Raw genomic sequence first — 14,877 nt, forward strand, 5'->3', positions numbered from 1 at the left:
TTGCTTTTCTACATCCTCTTTCCAAGCTAATCCAAATCATACAAGTACACACGCCAATCCTTTTCCTCAAATAAAATTCCAGAAAATATTTATTCCTTCACCTTCTACTCTATCACAAACCTTCAAGTATTTTTTGACCATTAAACTTTAATGACGTAAGGCGCCAATAATTGTTACATATACCGGCATTCCACATGTAGGCGCCAGGCAATTTTTTTCTTTTTTTCCTCGAGTCAAATAAAACATCCGAGGGAAATTAGTAGCAAAAAAATGTCACAATCTGACATACTACCAATTTATCAGCATAAAAAGGAGTTATTGTCATTAATTCGAGAAAATGATGTTTCTGTGATAGTAGGAGAAACAGGGAGTGGTAAATCAACTTTGTTACCAGCTTTCCTATATGAAGATGGGTTTGTACAAGATAAAAAGATGATTGCAGTAACTCAACCAAGAAGAATTGCTGCTATTTCATTGGCAGAGTATGTTGCAAAGCTACTAAAAACTAAAGTAGGAAATAAGGTGGGTTATTCCGTTCGGTTTAAGACTGAAGTATCCAAATACACCAAAGTTAAATATTTGACAGATGGAATGCTTATTAGAGAATGTGTTACAACCAATGGAGAGAGAAGTCCTTTTGAAAATTATTCTGTGGTTATTGTAGATGAAGCCCATGAAAGGTCAATTCGTACTGATTTTCTTTTAGGCCTTCTTAAAATGGAACTTTTAAATGGAAGTAAATTAAAAGTTGTAATTATGTCAGCAACTTTTCAAAGCTCCAGTTTTGAAGATTTTTTTAGCTCCATCAATCCTCAATCTCAGTCTAATTCTGGAATCAAGCTTAAAACTGGTACTTATTCAGTTCCTGGGAGACAGTTTCCTGTACAATTAAATTATTTACCTGAACCTGAACTGGACTATTTAGAAGCAGTCATGATAACAATATTAACAATCCACTTCTCAAAGCCAAAAGGTGGTGACATTCTTGTATTTCTCCCAGGTCAGGAAGATATTCATCATTTATATTCCAATTTGACAACAATATCTAAACAAATTGAAGCCTTGTTTGAGCAACAAGGAGAAATCAGCTTTTATCTAGGTAAGCAGAAGTTTGAAAATATTGAAAGAATTCGATTATTTGTTCAATGTCTTTATGCTTCAATGCCTTCTGAACAACAAAGTAAAGTATTTGATATTCTTCCAGAAAATTATAGAAAAGTTATTCTTTCAACTAATATTGCAGAAACATCTGTAACTTTACCCAACATTGTTTACGTTATTGACACTGGCCTTGAAAAACTTAAGTTCTTTCAAAGTAACAATAATATTGATGCTTTGATTATGAAAGAAATATCAAAAGCTTCTTCAATACAAAGAGCTGGAAGAGCTGGAAGGCTTAAGCCTGGAGAAGTTTATCGTATGTATACAAAACAAGCATATTCAGAGTTTATGACTTCTCAAACTCCTGAAATATTAAGAACTAGTCTCTCTGAGACTTTGCTTGAACTTATTTATGTTCTTAATAACTATAAAACTAATATATTTCAACAAGGTATTTCCAATTCATCCAATAATGACCATACTCTACTTATTGATCAACAACAAGTTTCTGTGAAAAAAATCCTAAATTTTCCATTTATTAGTTATCCAACTAAGGATTCCATTCTTTCAACTCTCAAATTCTTATATAGACTCGAAGCTTTAAATAAAAGTGGAAATATTACTGAATTAGGTATTAAACTAACTATGCTTCCAGTACCTCCATTTCTTGGTAAACTCATTTATCATAGTATTGAGTTTGGATGTACAAGTGAAGCAATCACTCTTGTAGCAATGCTTTCAGCTGAATGCTTGTTAGACTATTGCAATAGCAGCAATAATCCAAAAGATAAAGTCTATGGTTCATTACAAGAAAATCATTCTGATCAAGTTGGACCAACTAAGAAAAAACCTAGATTTACTCATAATTCATCATCCAGAAATGACCAATCCTATAAAAATTACCTTAGATCAATTATGACAAAGTTTGGAGATCATGTTGGCTTAATTGAAACCTATAACACTTGGATTTCTTTGCAAAAAAGTTCTGGAAAAACCAATAATATACAAGGAAATATCATCTCTTCTAGTAACAATTATGAACAAATCAATTTTTGTAATTCTATTGGAATCTCACATACCAGTCTTTTAAGAGCAAAATCTATTAGAGAGCAGCTTATTGATATCACCACAAAGATATTTAACTTAAAAACTATTAACAGTTGTACTATGTTTACTTCTCTTAAACATAGTCATCCTGAATCCTTTGAATCTGAATTTAATCAAGAACAGAAACAGCAAAAGCAAGAGCAAGAACAAGAACAAGAACAAGAACAAGAAAATAAATGGATTCCCTTTTACAAATGCCTTACAAAAAGTTTCTGGCAAAATGTTGCCAAGCTAGATCCTAGTAATAATAAACAATACCTAACTGAGGTCAACAGACAACTTGTGAATATACATCCCACTAGCAGTGTTTCACATTTAAAGGAAAAACCTAAATGGATCATTTTCACAGATATTATTCAAACTAAAAAGACTTATATACGAATTATCTCAGCCATTAATCATTTATGGCTCAATGACTACTGCTCCAGATGGTTCATCTCCACTGAAACAAACTCCAAACATTAAAGTCAAAAAATACATACATAATATATACAGATTCTGTATCCAAATAATAGAAATTATACAAGTTATACTTAAATATTATTATGTCTAACCAGCTTTTTTTAAACAAGAGCAAACAAATATATTACTTCTTAACTTACACAACATCTACTTTCGCTATTAAAAAAGAAATAAATTAAATCCACTCTTTCTATTATACATCCATACTTTTTAAAATATCAAAGTTATCTTTACCTTTCTCTTGTACTTTTCCTTCAACTTTATTGTTTCTCTTTGAATACTAATAATCTATTCCATAATAATTTGATATTTTATTAAGCTTCATTCTTCCGTATCCAAAACACTTAAAGGAATTCTGTCATCCTGAATTAGCTCATCTATATGCTTAATATGCTTGTATCCTGGTGGAATAGAAATATTCATATTCTTGTTAAATTTTATTCTTCTCGGATTTCCACTTGCCGAATCGAAATTTTGAGATTTACGAGCTAAAATTAAATCTTTCTTTTCAGTAGATTGAACTTGAACAAGAAGGAATGAAGCATAATCGTTTAAAATATGATTCATTTTGGATTTGAAGCCGAAAAAATCAAGTTCCTTAAGACTTTCTATTATTGATTCCGAATATCCAAGATTAAACTTATGGCTATTAAACTCTTCATCAATATCCGATTTTAACAACTTATTCTTGAGCTTTGAAATAGTTAAATTCTTTATTGCCTTATAATCCCCTCCAAAACCATTCTTGAGGTAATTATTATATTTATCTGTAAATTTAGATATATATAACCCCAAATCATTAGCTGAGTAATCCCAAGACTCTAATTGAACACTCCATTTATAATAACTATCAAATGCCTCAATGAATGTCTTTAAACTCAAACTTTCACTTGTTGTTTTTAAAGACTCATTAAGCCAGTATGTATTGTAATAGGCATCATTTAAATATAAGATTCCGATATCAACATTGTCAGTATAAAAATCCTGAATATTCTTATAGATGATGATATCCAATAAAGCAATATTTGGACCAAATTCATCCGAACTTAATTTAAAATCCAAGTAACCACTACTCATTACTTCATTTGTACAATTAATCTGACCACATTCCTCATTTAGTAACTTAAATAGATTCTCAATTGAAAACGTTTTATCAAGTTTCTTCATCGCTTTTTCACCAAAATTTGAATTAATATAATTCTTTGATAATTCAAAATAATCTGGACGATTATAATGATAAAATACTTTTTTATTAGCTGTACCACGAAAATCCTTAATTGGGAAAGATCTGCTCTTAAATAATTTAAAACATTGCTCTTTTTTAGCTTTAATACCAACTCTAGTCGAAAATTCCTTTAATAATTTCTCTAATTCTGCTCTATCCAAGTTACCTATAAATAATCCATCAATACATAAATTCTCCTTAAATTTTTTAAATTCATTATATAATTCTTGATAAGTTATTTGACTTAAACCTAAGTATTGCCGACCCAATGTTGGATAATTTGGAGCAGTTATTCTCCAAGAAAGTTCTCTTGCTTTAAGCTCTGAAGTTATTGTTTCTTTTTTTCTCATTAATAATCCTTTATAAATGAATAATGAGTCATTTAAAACTGCCTCTGTAATAACTTCTTCTGAATTTAATGATGAAAAGATGGTCTTAATAATAATATATAAACTTGAACTATAACCACTTATATGTAAATCTATGCTTGGAACATTTGAAAGTTGTTCGGGACTATTTCTTGGACTAAATGTAAGCTTTGCATCTTGAATTAAAGGTAAATTTAAAGTATTATTCATTGAAATCACTAAAATATAGCTCAATATCAAAGTAATAAATTTAAAAGAATTAAAAGCTGAACTTAGTCTTAATATTCCTTTAAAATACGGCTGTTTCTTATCATTTCTAGCTTTATACCAAACATTAACATTTTCAGAAATAGAAATTTGTGTATCATGATATTTACATATAGCTAAACGACGATCTCGAACCATTTTGGTCTTAAAAATATCCCCAATTTTGGTTAATAAATAATAATTAGGATAGAATTCATTATAGCTTTCAATGAATGTATTTAATTCAGTATCAACAACAGCATCATTTCCAGGATTTGGAGAATTTGAAGTACATTCCCAAATAAAGTCAACAAGTTTGAAGTCTTTTGGAGTATATGGATTGATAAATGGTCTAGAAAGTCCATTAATAATACCAAAAGATTCTTTAGTTTGTTTTAAACGATTGATTAGTCTTGGAGAGATCTTTTTAATATTATATTTGATTTTAAGGAGTGGTTCTTCATAATGATATACGTACTTTCCATTGCAATCAATGATTCTATTTCTTGATGATTTACTAAAACATTCATCATTACCAGAATTGCTGCTAAATGAGTAGAAACTAGTATTAAATACCTGATTTTCAACAATTTCGGTAATATTTTCAACATAATCTTCATAATTATTACTCATTAAATAATTAGCTTGGTTTGAATTAACTAGAATGAGTATGTTTTCAATATCCAAGAAATTTAAGATTTTATTAAATTCTTCTAATTCAAGGTCGTTGTACTTACAATATCTTTCCAATTTATGCCAAACATTATAATTAATCAAAGAACTGATTCTATCTTGAATATTTAATTTAAAATCAAACCAATTAAAGTTCATATAATTAGCAACACAGTTATTGATAAGAAATTCAAAGTATTCTTTTTTAATTTTTGTTTTACGTAAAAGTACCACAGAACTATATAATAATTCAAGAGTTTCCTCTAATAGAATTTGTTCAACATCAGATTCAACTTCAAACCAAACTAGAGCAAGTCTTTCTGCATAATATTCAACATTACAAGTTAATATAAGAGGAGAAATAGCATTTCTAAGTGAGCCAGAGTATTCTCCACAAAAGTAATGTTTGACCAAATATTCAAATAAGGGTATTCTATTTGAGCCTAATATGGCCCCCTTTTCGGAATCCAGAACAAATACAAATGAGATCTTGTTATCAACTCCTTTATATTCAACAAAATTTCCTAATAGACCTTGAGTATGTAAATTTTTCAATCCAATATTATATCTCATAAGTTTGATATCTGTATTTAGATTTGGAATGGTTGAGAAATGTCTATTTACCAATGTAGTCAAATGTTCAAAAGTTAAAGAAGACTCAATAACTAACTTCATGATATTTGAACTATAGAATTTCTTTTTAAACTTCTTAATTTCTTTGACCAAATCAGAAATTACACAATTTTTCATTGTCATAAGTGATCCTCGTAATTCTGAATTAAATATTGATTTTAAGACAGCATTTCTTTGAACTGCACTGGAATTCACTTCATTTTCATATTCTTTTTTCAACATTCCCAAACATGTAGTTACAATTTCTTCAGAATAATCAAGTACATCTAGAGAGCTCCTTATTCTTCTTAAATACTCATCCAGACACTCAGATGAGAAAATTCCTGAGAATTCAATGGTTGTTTCACTAGACTGAGGAATCCAATAATATGTAATGCATGCCTGACCTTTTTTTTGTATAGAGTCCATTACTTTCGTGAATTGTTTTCCTTCAGTCTGAAAATATTGGGAAACACAACTTAGAACTTTTGAGAAGCCTAAGTAATCTTTTGGGTCGAAAATTGAACCCAAGTCTAAACCGAAACTCACTAATGATAATTTGTCTGAGCTCGAAATTAGTAGTACCTCCAGCTTATTTGGCAGATAAAATTTCTTTACCAAGCCTGAAGGATTAATGTTACCCGAAATCATTGCTTTCTCCTTTTCATCAATCTATTTGTATTTACTTTCATCATCCTTTTAATTTCTACTCTGTCCTTTTTTGACTTTTTATTTCATCTATTTTAATAGAATTTTAATAGTCAAAAGTGGATTGCCCGCCCGAATTTTAATATAGATTAATTAATAAGTTTCCTAATTAATTATTATTAAATCAATAAATAATAATAATTAATTAAAATGACTATGAATTGTTAGTTTATATTTGACATTTTTTATATTTTAATTTTAAGACGATATATTGAATATTCCTATATTTTGTATAAACAGAAGTAACAAAATAGTGTAATTTAAATAGCTAATATTAATTTCAACAGAATATTTGTAAGCATAGACCTGAGTTAATCCCCCTTTTATTCCAAAAACTTTGCAGTTGAATTTGGCTCTTTCAATCTCATGTTTTGACGAGTTTGAGCCAATATATCTAAAGTAGAATATAAAGAAAAATAAAAGTTATTGATATACTACACATTACCCAACATTTGTTAATACAAATTTCTTTATTAATGATAAATTTTCTCCTATTTTGATTTTTTTTTTCATTCATGTTTAAGTTAAACATTTTAGTGATTCGATTCATAGTTTCTAATTAGCTTCTTATGACGTTAAAACCACATTTGAATTTGACATGGGTCATTCTTTGAAATACAGTCCATATCTAATATACCATAATTATCTAAAGCTTAATTTCATAATTAAATTTGTAATAAAAATATTATTACTATACAAACCTACCTGGATCAAATTGATGTGAAAAAACAAGTTGATTATTGACGAGCTTGATTAAGGTAGTTTTTGAACAAAATGAGCATAGGCATCTCATCAGATACTTGGAAAGTTTAATAATTTGACTGAATTCAGGATCTTTCTTGTAAACTTGGAGAATTGATTGAATAATCCTTTTAGCTCCATATGCTGCAATGATATGAGAGTAAACCTCAGTTCTTTGACATGATTTAATTAGGACAATTAAACCCTGTTGAACTATTTGATGATTATTAACATTAATATCGATAATTTCCAATATTTCCCTTATAATATCAGGATTGTTAAGTTTAAAGTCTTGAGAAGTGAATAGTATGGAAACATATATTGCCAATATATTTTCAATGAGAAATATATCTTGATTCTTCCCTAACTTTTTTGTAATTAATTCAAAAACTCCTAATTTCAAAAACTCGTTACATGCGTTTAAACTTGATCTAATAAGAAATCTCAGAGCTGCAAACCCCCAAATTTGAGTTCTTTCATCAAGCTTTTCATCTTTTAAATATAGCATGATTTTTTTCCCAATATTAGAATCAATCCAAATCTATTATTAATAATTTGTAAAGAATTTCAAAAGGGAACCGTAAATAAAGTTTTAGCTGTTTTCAAAAGTGCCATATTGTTTTACTTACCTCGGATACGCTTAATGAATCGGATGACGAAATAAAAATTAATCTAAAAATTGCCAACAAAATCGAATTGTTCACTGAAGAATTCAAAATATTCTTCTCCAAATATGTAAATAGCTCCAATATTTCTGGAATAATCTATTATAATTTGAGTTTACAAGTTTTTTAAAGCTCATTCTTAATTATAGATTTCTTAAACTTACTATTGGAACCATTCTTTCGGAAACACCATCATTAAAAAATAAATGAGTTAGCAAAAAAATACATATTAGCACTATTTCAGGTGATTTCTTATGATATTTTATGGTATTTAATAATATTTCCACAGCTCCAGATTCACACATATGATTTCTTATTATCGAATTCCCATCAAGTGGGTCCAATAACTCTGTTATTTCAATTAGTCGCGATAATAAAAAAATTGTATCAACTTCAGAACGTAGCTGCCTTAATATCGAAATAATCCAAATGGCATGTAATTCTTTTATTTGAGGTTGAATAAACTCTGTAGATAAATTATGGGCTTTATTCCCAAAATTTATTCCTTCATAAGTTATTATGTCCCAGAAAGACAATAATCGATTACCATTATGATTTCTAATAACAAATTTCTGAGATAATTCCAATCCATTGTTTTTTTTCTTTAATTTTATATTCTTTACTGCACCCTCATCTTTTGAAACACAACATCCCATTATCTTTTTTCATATGTACTTGTAGTCAAATCTCCATTAGATATGCTTAGTTACTAACAATCTATCAGAATTTTTCCAAGTATGCTCTTTATATTTTTATATTCTTTTTTCTAATTTATTAATTCTCTAAAATACCTTCAAAACATCTCATTTCTGCCTTTTGTCTTAAATGACATTTCACTTTTTGCCACATGTAACCTATTTTGGCGCCAATGTGCATACAAGTATTACAAAGTGGAATAATGCATTAATAATAAATATGGTAAAAATAAGAAAATTATTAAATGTATATGTATTGATAAAAATAAAAAACTGAAAAATTCTTTTATTCTTTTAGAGTTTGAAAATTTGACAAATGTATTGGATATTCTACTGAAATAAGAAATGAATTTAAGTTTTGCAAAAAGAAAAAAAAAATCAGCTATTGAGATAAAATTTATGTTTAATTATTGCATGCAAGCAATATTAAATAGTTAAGGTAAATTAAATTATGAAATTTTGAACATTTAAATTAATTTCTTATTCTCTAAATTTAATATCAAAATGAAAAATTGTTAATTTTTTTTTCCTTAATGCATTTTTAGGCTGAGATAAAATTATAGATTTATCCAATATTATATAAATTTATAATCGTAATAATATTATTAATTTGAAAAAAAATTTAAATGAGCCATATTTTACATAGTTTTTTCCTAAGGTCAAAAGTTAATCTTTAGAAATGAAGTTAATTCATGTATTTTCTCCTATTTTCCTTTTATTTGTAATATTCTGCGATTTTACAGAAAGAAGCTTTTTGTCAAAAATTTCACTTGTAAGAACAAAAATAATCCACAAGGAAAGTAATGCGAAGGATGGGATAATTATTCCAGACTTATCTGACACTCCCAAAAACGAAGAGCCACTGTATTTAGTTGAAGGATTAATTGATTTATCTGAGGAAGTTGATGATGATGATGATTACAGGGATGAAATAATCTTCATAGATGATATGGAAAGAAGCAATTTAGATGAACCCACTTCTAATGATGATGATAAATTAAGTTCTGGGGATGAAACACGAAATATTAATGATTCTCAAAACAATGATGAATTAGAGATTGATAATAAGAGTGAAATTCCAGAATTTAATACTGAATTATATTTCAATAGTCACAAGTGTTTCCTAATGTTAGGTTTCGAAGTTGAGTTCTTAGAAAATCCAATTTTGAATAACTCCGGAGTACTGAAGTATATCAAGGAAGCAGAAATTAACACAGAAGGTGAGACAGTTAAAAATCACGAGTATACAGATGATGAGAAATATAAGTTGATTGAATTGGAAACAAGAAACAAAAAACGTGATGAGATAATTTCTCTAATGAAACATTTAAGAGAATCTTGCTGGAATATTACTTCACAAAGCACATTAGAAGAATTCAAAAATGAAGTTCTGGATATTATTGAAATTGTTAAGTCAAAAATTTGTCAGATTAATATTAAATTGGAGAATTATATTAAGATTACAGACAAAGAGAACTCTGAGTTTGATTTTGATAATTATGAAAGTAATATGGAAAAGAAAAGCAAACTTTTCGGAAGAAAAAGTTCTTATAAGTTGGCTCTTTCTTCATTAAAGAGAATTGAAGAATACTGGTCTCACATTGAAAATCTTCCTTGCAATATTTAACATTTTTTCACATTTAGATTAATTATTAACTAATATAGGCAAAGAAAAATGTGTGCTTAGATTTAAAATAACAAAATGATTAATTCTAAATCAAATCATATGATTACAGCAACTACAGTATGATTATATAAAAATAATTCAATTTTAATATATAATATCTATTTGCTTAAAGTACATATCGCAATTTCTATCTTATTTTCTTACATGGAATAATTATTACATGCATATTTGAAGTTCGGGCTTTAGCGCCTTCATTATGAGGGTAAATTATTTTTCTTATGTATTAAAAATTGTATTAGTTACCCACTGCATAACTTTGTTTGAACTTTGGGGGAAAGAGGGAAAACAATTTATCCTTAAGCGAATAATATGTAAATTGATAAGTTTGGAATATTAAATCGCTATAGGAATGAGAAAATAAATTTGATAATTGTGTGTGTGTTTTTTTTCAATTAGCCTCTAAAATACAGAATCTTTGGAATTCCCAGAATTTACTTGGTTTAATAAATTAATTCGAATTGGGATTTGAAAAGAATGATACACGATGTTTTACTTTCTCTTACAGGGTTTGTTGGGGATAAGATTGAAGTGGACCCTGTAGAATTTACAAGTAACTCAATTTCTTTGTATAGTTATAAATATAGATTGAGACTCAAATCTAATATTGAGGAATATTTATCAGAAACTGAAAAATTATTAGTGGACAAGATTTTGCATATTTCTAGCAACTTCTATTCTGTTAATGAATTTGTTAAAAGAGTTCTAGGCTCTGTGTACAACAAGCATAGTAATTATAATTCAAATACAAACACGAATCCAGCTTTTGGATCAAAATTTAACCAAGAAAAGAGCCATCAACTTCAAATTAGAGCAGATCTTAAGAAAAGATTACTCAGAATTAACCCTGTTGGACTATATATACATGCAGTAGCAAAATGCATGCAGGAGTATATTCTTCGATTTCTTCAGAAGATTAATCAGTTAGAAAGAGAAGTTTTTGAAAATCCGAGTTTGCCTCTTACTTTTGTACTAACTTCAATAACAAAACCCTCCAGAGTTTTAGATAATTTTATGGCATTCATTGATGAGTGGTATAATCTTGCTCTTAATTCAAGAGTAGATTCTACATGTAAATTCTCGTTTTCAAATATGTTTATTACAATGGAAAAATTTGAAAATTTGTGTGAAATATATATAAGTATTCCATGTGGATATATATTGGATTATTTCTATTTGGGAGTGTCTTCTGGAGATTTACTTCAGGAATCAGTGAGCAAAAACTTTCTATTGGTATGTAGTCGAATCTTTTGCTATCAAATGATAAATTGGATTATTTTAGGAAAGTTGGTTGACCCTTTTGAAGAGTTTATTGTCGGAAGGTTTTCCATTTCAGCTCCTACTAATTCATTAAACTCCCAAAAGGATGCTAACTTTTCAAACTCATTTTCAATCTCTTCAAATGATAGGTAAGTTTGAGTTTTTGGTTAAATTGAAGAATAACCATTTTGGAATCTTTTTAATTTTTACAAATCATTCTAATTAATCTTTAATATAGCTGTATTGAAGCCTTGGACTTGGATGAAAATTTATGTAAACTTTATCGTGAGGAGGAAATTTCCCATTGCGGGGTTTTTGAATGGGAGGGACTATTTTATACCAGATATGAATCCTTTACGAAGAAATTCTTTACAGTAAAGTTCCTTTACAAAATCTTTGGTATTGGGAAAATTGTAAGTAAATCTTGTTCTTCCTTAGATAAGGAAGATTTTTATTTGTATTTATTCTCAAACAATCCTCATTTCCTTCTAATTTTTAGGTAAGACTTCTAAATAGATATGGGAATAGTAATATTAGAGATAGAATGAATGAAACAGGGTTTGAGAGTTACATTAATCAAATTTCAAACATTCTTAATGAATCGTTTCCGCATATTCAGTCCCAGTTGGAAGGGTTTCTTGAAAAATTCAGAAGGGAGATTTCTTTTATTATGTATGAATCAATAATTTTAAGAAGCCAAAACAACATAGCACACAAATTTGCATATAAAAATCTTTTTTCTCAAAACATCAAATTAATCCGAAATTTATATTTCCTTGGGTATTCTGACATTTTTCTTCAACTAGATAATTCCATTTTCTACAAAAATCTAAGCTATGATGACTCCCAAACACGTAATACTAACTTTACTGAACAGTCTGAATTCATCTCAAACACTTGGAAAGAACTTTTGTCTTTATTCAAATTAGGCAATATTACCTCAAGTATTCATAATGATTTCTCAAACTCCAGAATTAACTTATGCTGCGACACATTTGATCTTTTCAACTTTAACCTAAACGAGCTCGAATTAATTGACATGTTTAATTGCTCCCTTACAAATAACAATATACTCCTTTTTGGCGGGAAATCTGAAATGCATGCAGACCAATATTTGCATTCTGAAAATGAAAAATTAAAGAATGAAGGTGATGAGGGCCATGAAGATTATATTTCTGAAGATTTTGGTATTACAGATTGCAACTTTGATTTTCCTTATGAAAATTTTCATGCAATTTCAATCTCTAGAGTCAAGTGGCCAATTCGTATCATAGATGGCTTTAATCATATATTAGAATGCGTTTCTTCTGTAAACGTAGTTTCATCTTTATTGTTCGCAGCATCTAATAGTATTCCATTTATTGGCGATGGAATTTGTACTTCTCAGGAGGATGGTTCAGGACACGATGGTGAGTTTTTAAGACTTACGTGGAGCTTTAGATTTAAGGATGAAAATAAACAAGTTATGGAATTCTGTATTAAGCTGTATTGGCATACAAAACACTTGAGATCTTTGTTAAATACTGAAAAGGAGTATTCACTATTAAAAACCAATTTACTTGAAGTTCCCAATCCCTTTATCAATTTAATGGAAGGCGATTTATTCGCATATAGACTTAGGATTTTGTTCAAACAATCAAATATTTCAATATATATGGAGCCACTAAAAAATACCCTTCCTGGCTCAAATTCACTCTTTGGAAGACCAACTCAGGTACTGAGTATTCAACATATTAATATTGATATTTGTTTACCTTTGCATACTTCGTCATGTTTTATTCATCTACTAAGACATAATGATCACGCAAGATTCGAAAAGGAGAAAGAATTTAAGGTTTTTAAATGGTGTCATATAAGTTCCTCTAATAATTCAGATGTAATTTCTCAGCTAGCAAACTCTTGCAGCATGGGAGCGTCTTCAAGTACAAACTATAACTTTAATTTATTAAAAAACGTCTCGTTAAATTCTTATCTAAGTGGAATAAGCTTTGATCATCATATATTTAGATTAAGAATTATCCAGAAATTTGATTGGCCGTTACCACTTTTATTCACAAAAAAGAATATGGAACATTACTATAATCTATTTGATTTTTATTGGCTATTTTTCAGAACATATAATGGGCTTGAAAGGATTTGGAGAGAGGCTTTCAATCTAAGATATGGAAATAGAAGAGGGGCATTCACTTCATTTTCTATTGAACATCCAGTGAACCATTTTTGGAATTATATTTTTTACTGTAGATGGGTTCTACAAGTAACAATTGGTGAATATTACTCTTTTCTTCAACACTTTGTAGTTGAACAAAGCTTCAGAGACTTTCTCGATAAGGTCAAGGAAGAGCAAGATTTTGAGAATATTATCCAAAAACATAATGACCTTGTTCAAACACTTATTCTTAAATCGGGGTTCCTTTTACCCTCTATTTTAAACCCATTAACATCAATTCTAGTTTTAACAGGTGAATGGAGTTACTCTATTTTTAGAGAAATATCTAGATGGAATGATTCCAGCGAATTTATTGAAGCAAATTACACATTCTCAAATGCTGAAGAGATTAAATTCCCATGGGATAGTGATGAATGGCAATCTATTATCAATAGTACAATAAATTTCATGAATAACTTTATTCTACTCTGGGATAATCTTTGCTCTGAAATTTCAATAGTTTCAAGTAATATTCAATATCAACACTTTAGCCTTTTGCTATCTATTTTCAATAATCACAAATGGAATATTGATATACCTGACCTTAATAATGCTAACAACAGAAAAGCTTTCCCTTATGGCTCTTTTGGTCCATCACACTCGGACTATAATTATGGGGATGACGAATACAGAGAGGAAACTGTAACACACTCCGTAGTAGACCGTTCGGAAGACTTTGAAAGCGACAACTACACAGATTCAAGAGAAGAGGACAATAGCGATAACTATTTCAATAGTCAAGATGATCTTGAAGATGATTATGACAATGAACTTGATTTATTCAGAGGTGAATTTAATGAATACAATAATAATAACGACAATGATGAAAATAATAACGAGAATAAACAAAGTCAATACTCACCACATATGCTTGATGGAACAAATAACAGCTATATCGAGCTCATAAACTCCAAACTTAGTGCCACTTATCTAAAAACAAACAAAATCGAATATAATAGCTATCAGAGTTCATAATTACAAATATATTGAAAGTGTATAAAATATTCTAAACATTTATTTAAATTGTTTTTTTCTATTTTTTAATCCTCTATTTGAAATGTCAAACTTGTAAAAATTATTTTCAAGAGTTTCCCGCCCAAACACATACCGGTGTATGGTACC

The 14,877-nt window shown here is 28.7% G+C and overlaps 7 protein-coding genes across 7 annotated transcripts; 4 read left to right on the forward strand and 3 right to left on the reverse strand.

Moving 5' to 3' along the window:
- Window positions 1-270: 270 nt before the first annotated feature.
- cgd4_4230 (ATP-dependent helicase, putative) lies at window positions 271-2,673 on the forward strand (the record flags this gene model as incomplete). Its single annotated transcript, XM_001388049.1, has 1 exon — window positions 271-2,673. One exon carries the CDS (start codon window positions 271-273, stop codon window positions 2,671-2,673), a length of 2,403 nt encoding a protein of 800 aa, XP_001388086.1.
- Window positions 2,674-2,991: 318 nt separating this feature from the next.
- On the reverse strand, window positions 2,992-6,444 carry cgd4_4240 (insulinase like peptidase; the record flags this gene model as incomplete). Its single annotated transcript, XM_625439.1, has 1 exon — window positions 2,992-6,444. The coding sequence occupies one exon, from the start codon at window positions 6,442-6,444 to the stop codon at window positions 2,992-2,994; it is 3,453 nt and encodes a 1,150-aa protein (XP_625439.1).
- Window positions 6,445-7,192: 748 nt separating this feature from the next.
- On the reverse strand, window positions 7,193-7,750 carry cgd4_4250 (hypothetical protein; the record flags this gene model as incomplete). Its single annotated transcript, XM_625440.1, has 1 exon — window positions 7,193-7,750. One exon carries the CDS (start codon window positions 7,748-7,750, stop codon window positions 7,193-7,195), a length of 558 nt encoding a protein of 185 aa, XP_625440.1.
- A 300-nt stretch (window positions 7,751-8,050) lies between these two features.
- On the reverse strand, window positions 8,051-8,563 carry cgd4_4260 (hypothetical protein; the record flags this gene model as incomplete). Its single annotated transcript, XM_625441.1, has 1 exon — window positions 8,051-8,563. The coding sequence occupies one exon, from the start codon at window positions 8,561-8,563 to the stop codon at window positions 8,051-8,053; it is 513 nt and encodes a 170-aa protein (XP_625441.1).
- Window positions 8,564-9,281: 718 nt separating this feature from the next.
- Window positions 9,282-10,229, forward strand: cgd4_4270 (hypothetical protein; the record flags this gene model as incomplete). The annotated part of the gene is made up of 1 exon (XM_625442.1): window positions 9,282-10,229. One exon carries the CDS (start codon window positions 9,282-9,284, stop codon window positions 10,227-10,229), a length of 948 nt encoding a protein of 315 aa, XP_625442.1.
- Window positions 10,230-10,763: 534 nt separating this feature from the next.
- cgd4_4280 (conserved hypothetical protein) lies at window positions 10,764-11,699 on the forward strand (the record flags this gene model as incomplete). The annotated part of the gene is made up of 1 exon (XM_625443.1): window positions 10,764-11,699. One exon carries the CDS (start codon window positions 10,764-10,766, stop codon window positions 11,697-11,699), a length of 936 nt encoding a protein of 311 aa, XP_625443.1.
- Window positions 11,700-12,090: 391 nt separating this feature from the next.
- On the forward strand, window positions 12,091-14,730 carry cgd4_4290 (possible gamma-tubulin complex 4; the record flags this gene model as incomplete). Its single annotated transcript, XM_625444.1, has 1 exon — window positions 12,091-14,730. One exon carries the CDS (start codon window positions 12,091-12,093, stop codon window positions 14,728-14,730), a length of 2,640 nt encoding a protein of 879 aa, XP_625444.1.
- Between the last annotated feature and the right edge of the window lie 147 nt (window positions 14,731-14,877).

This window comes from Cryptosporidium parvum, chromosome 4, assembly GCF_000165345.1.
Source record: "Cryptosporidium parvum Iowa II chromosome 4, whole genome shotgun sequence".
Lineage (NCBI taxonomy): Eukaryota > Apicomplexa > Conoidasida > Eucoccidiorida > Cryptosporidiidae > Cryptosporidium > Cryptosporidium parvum.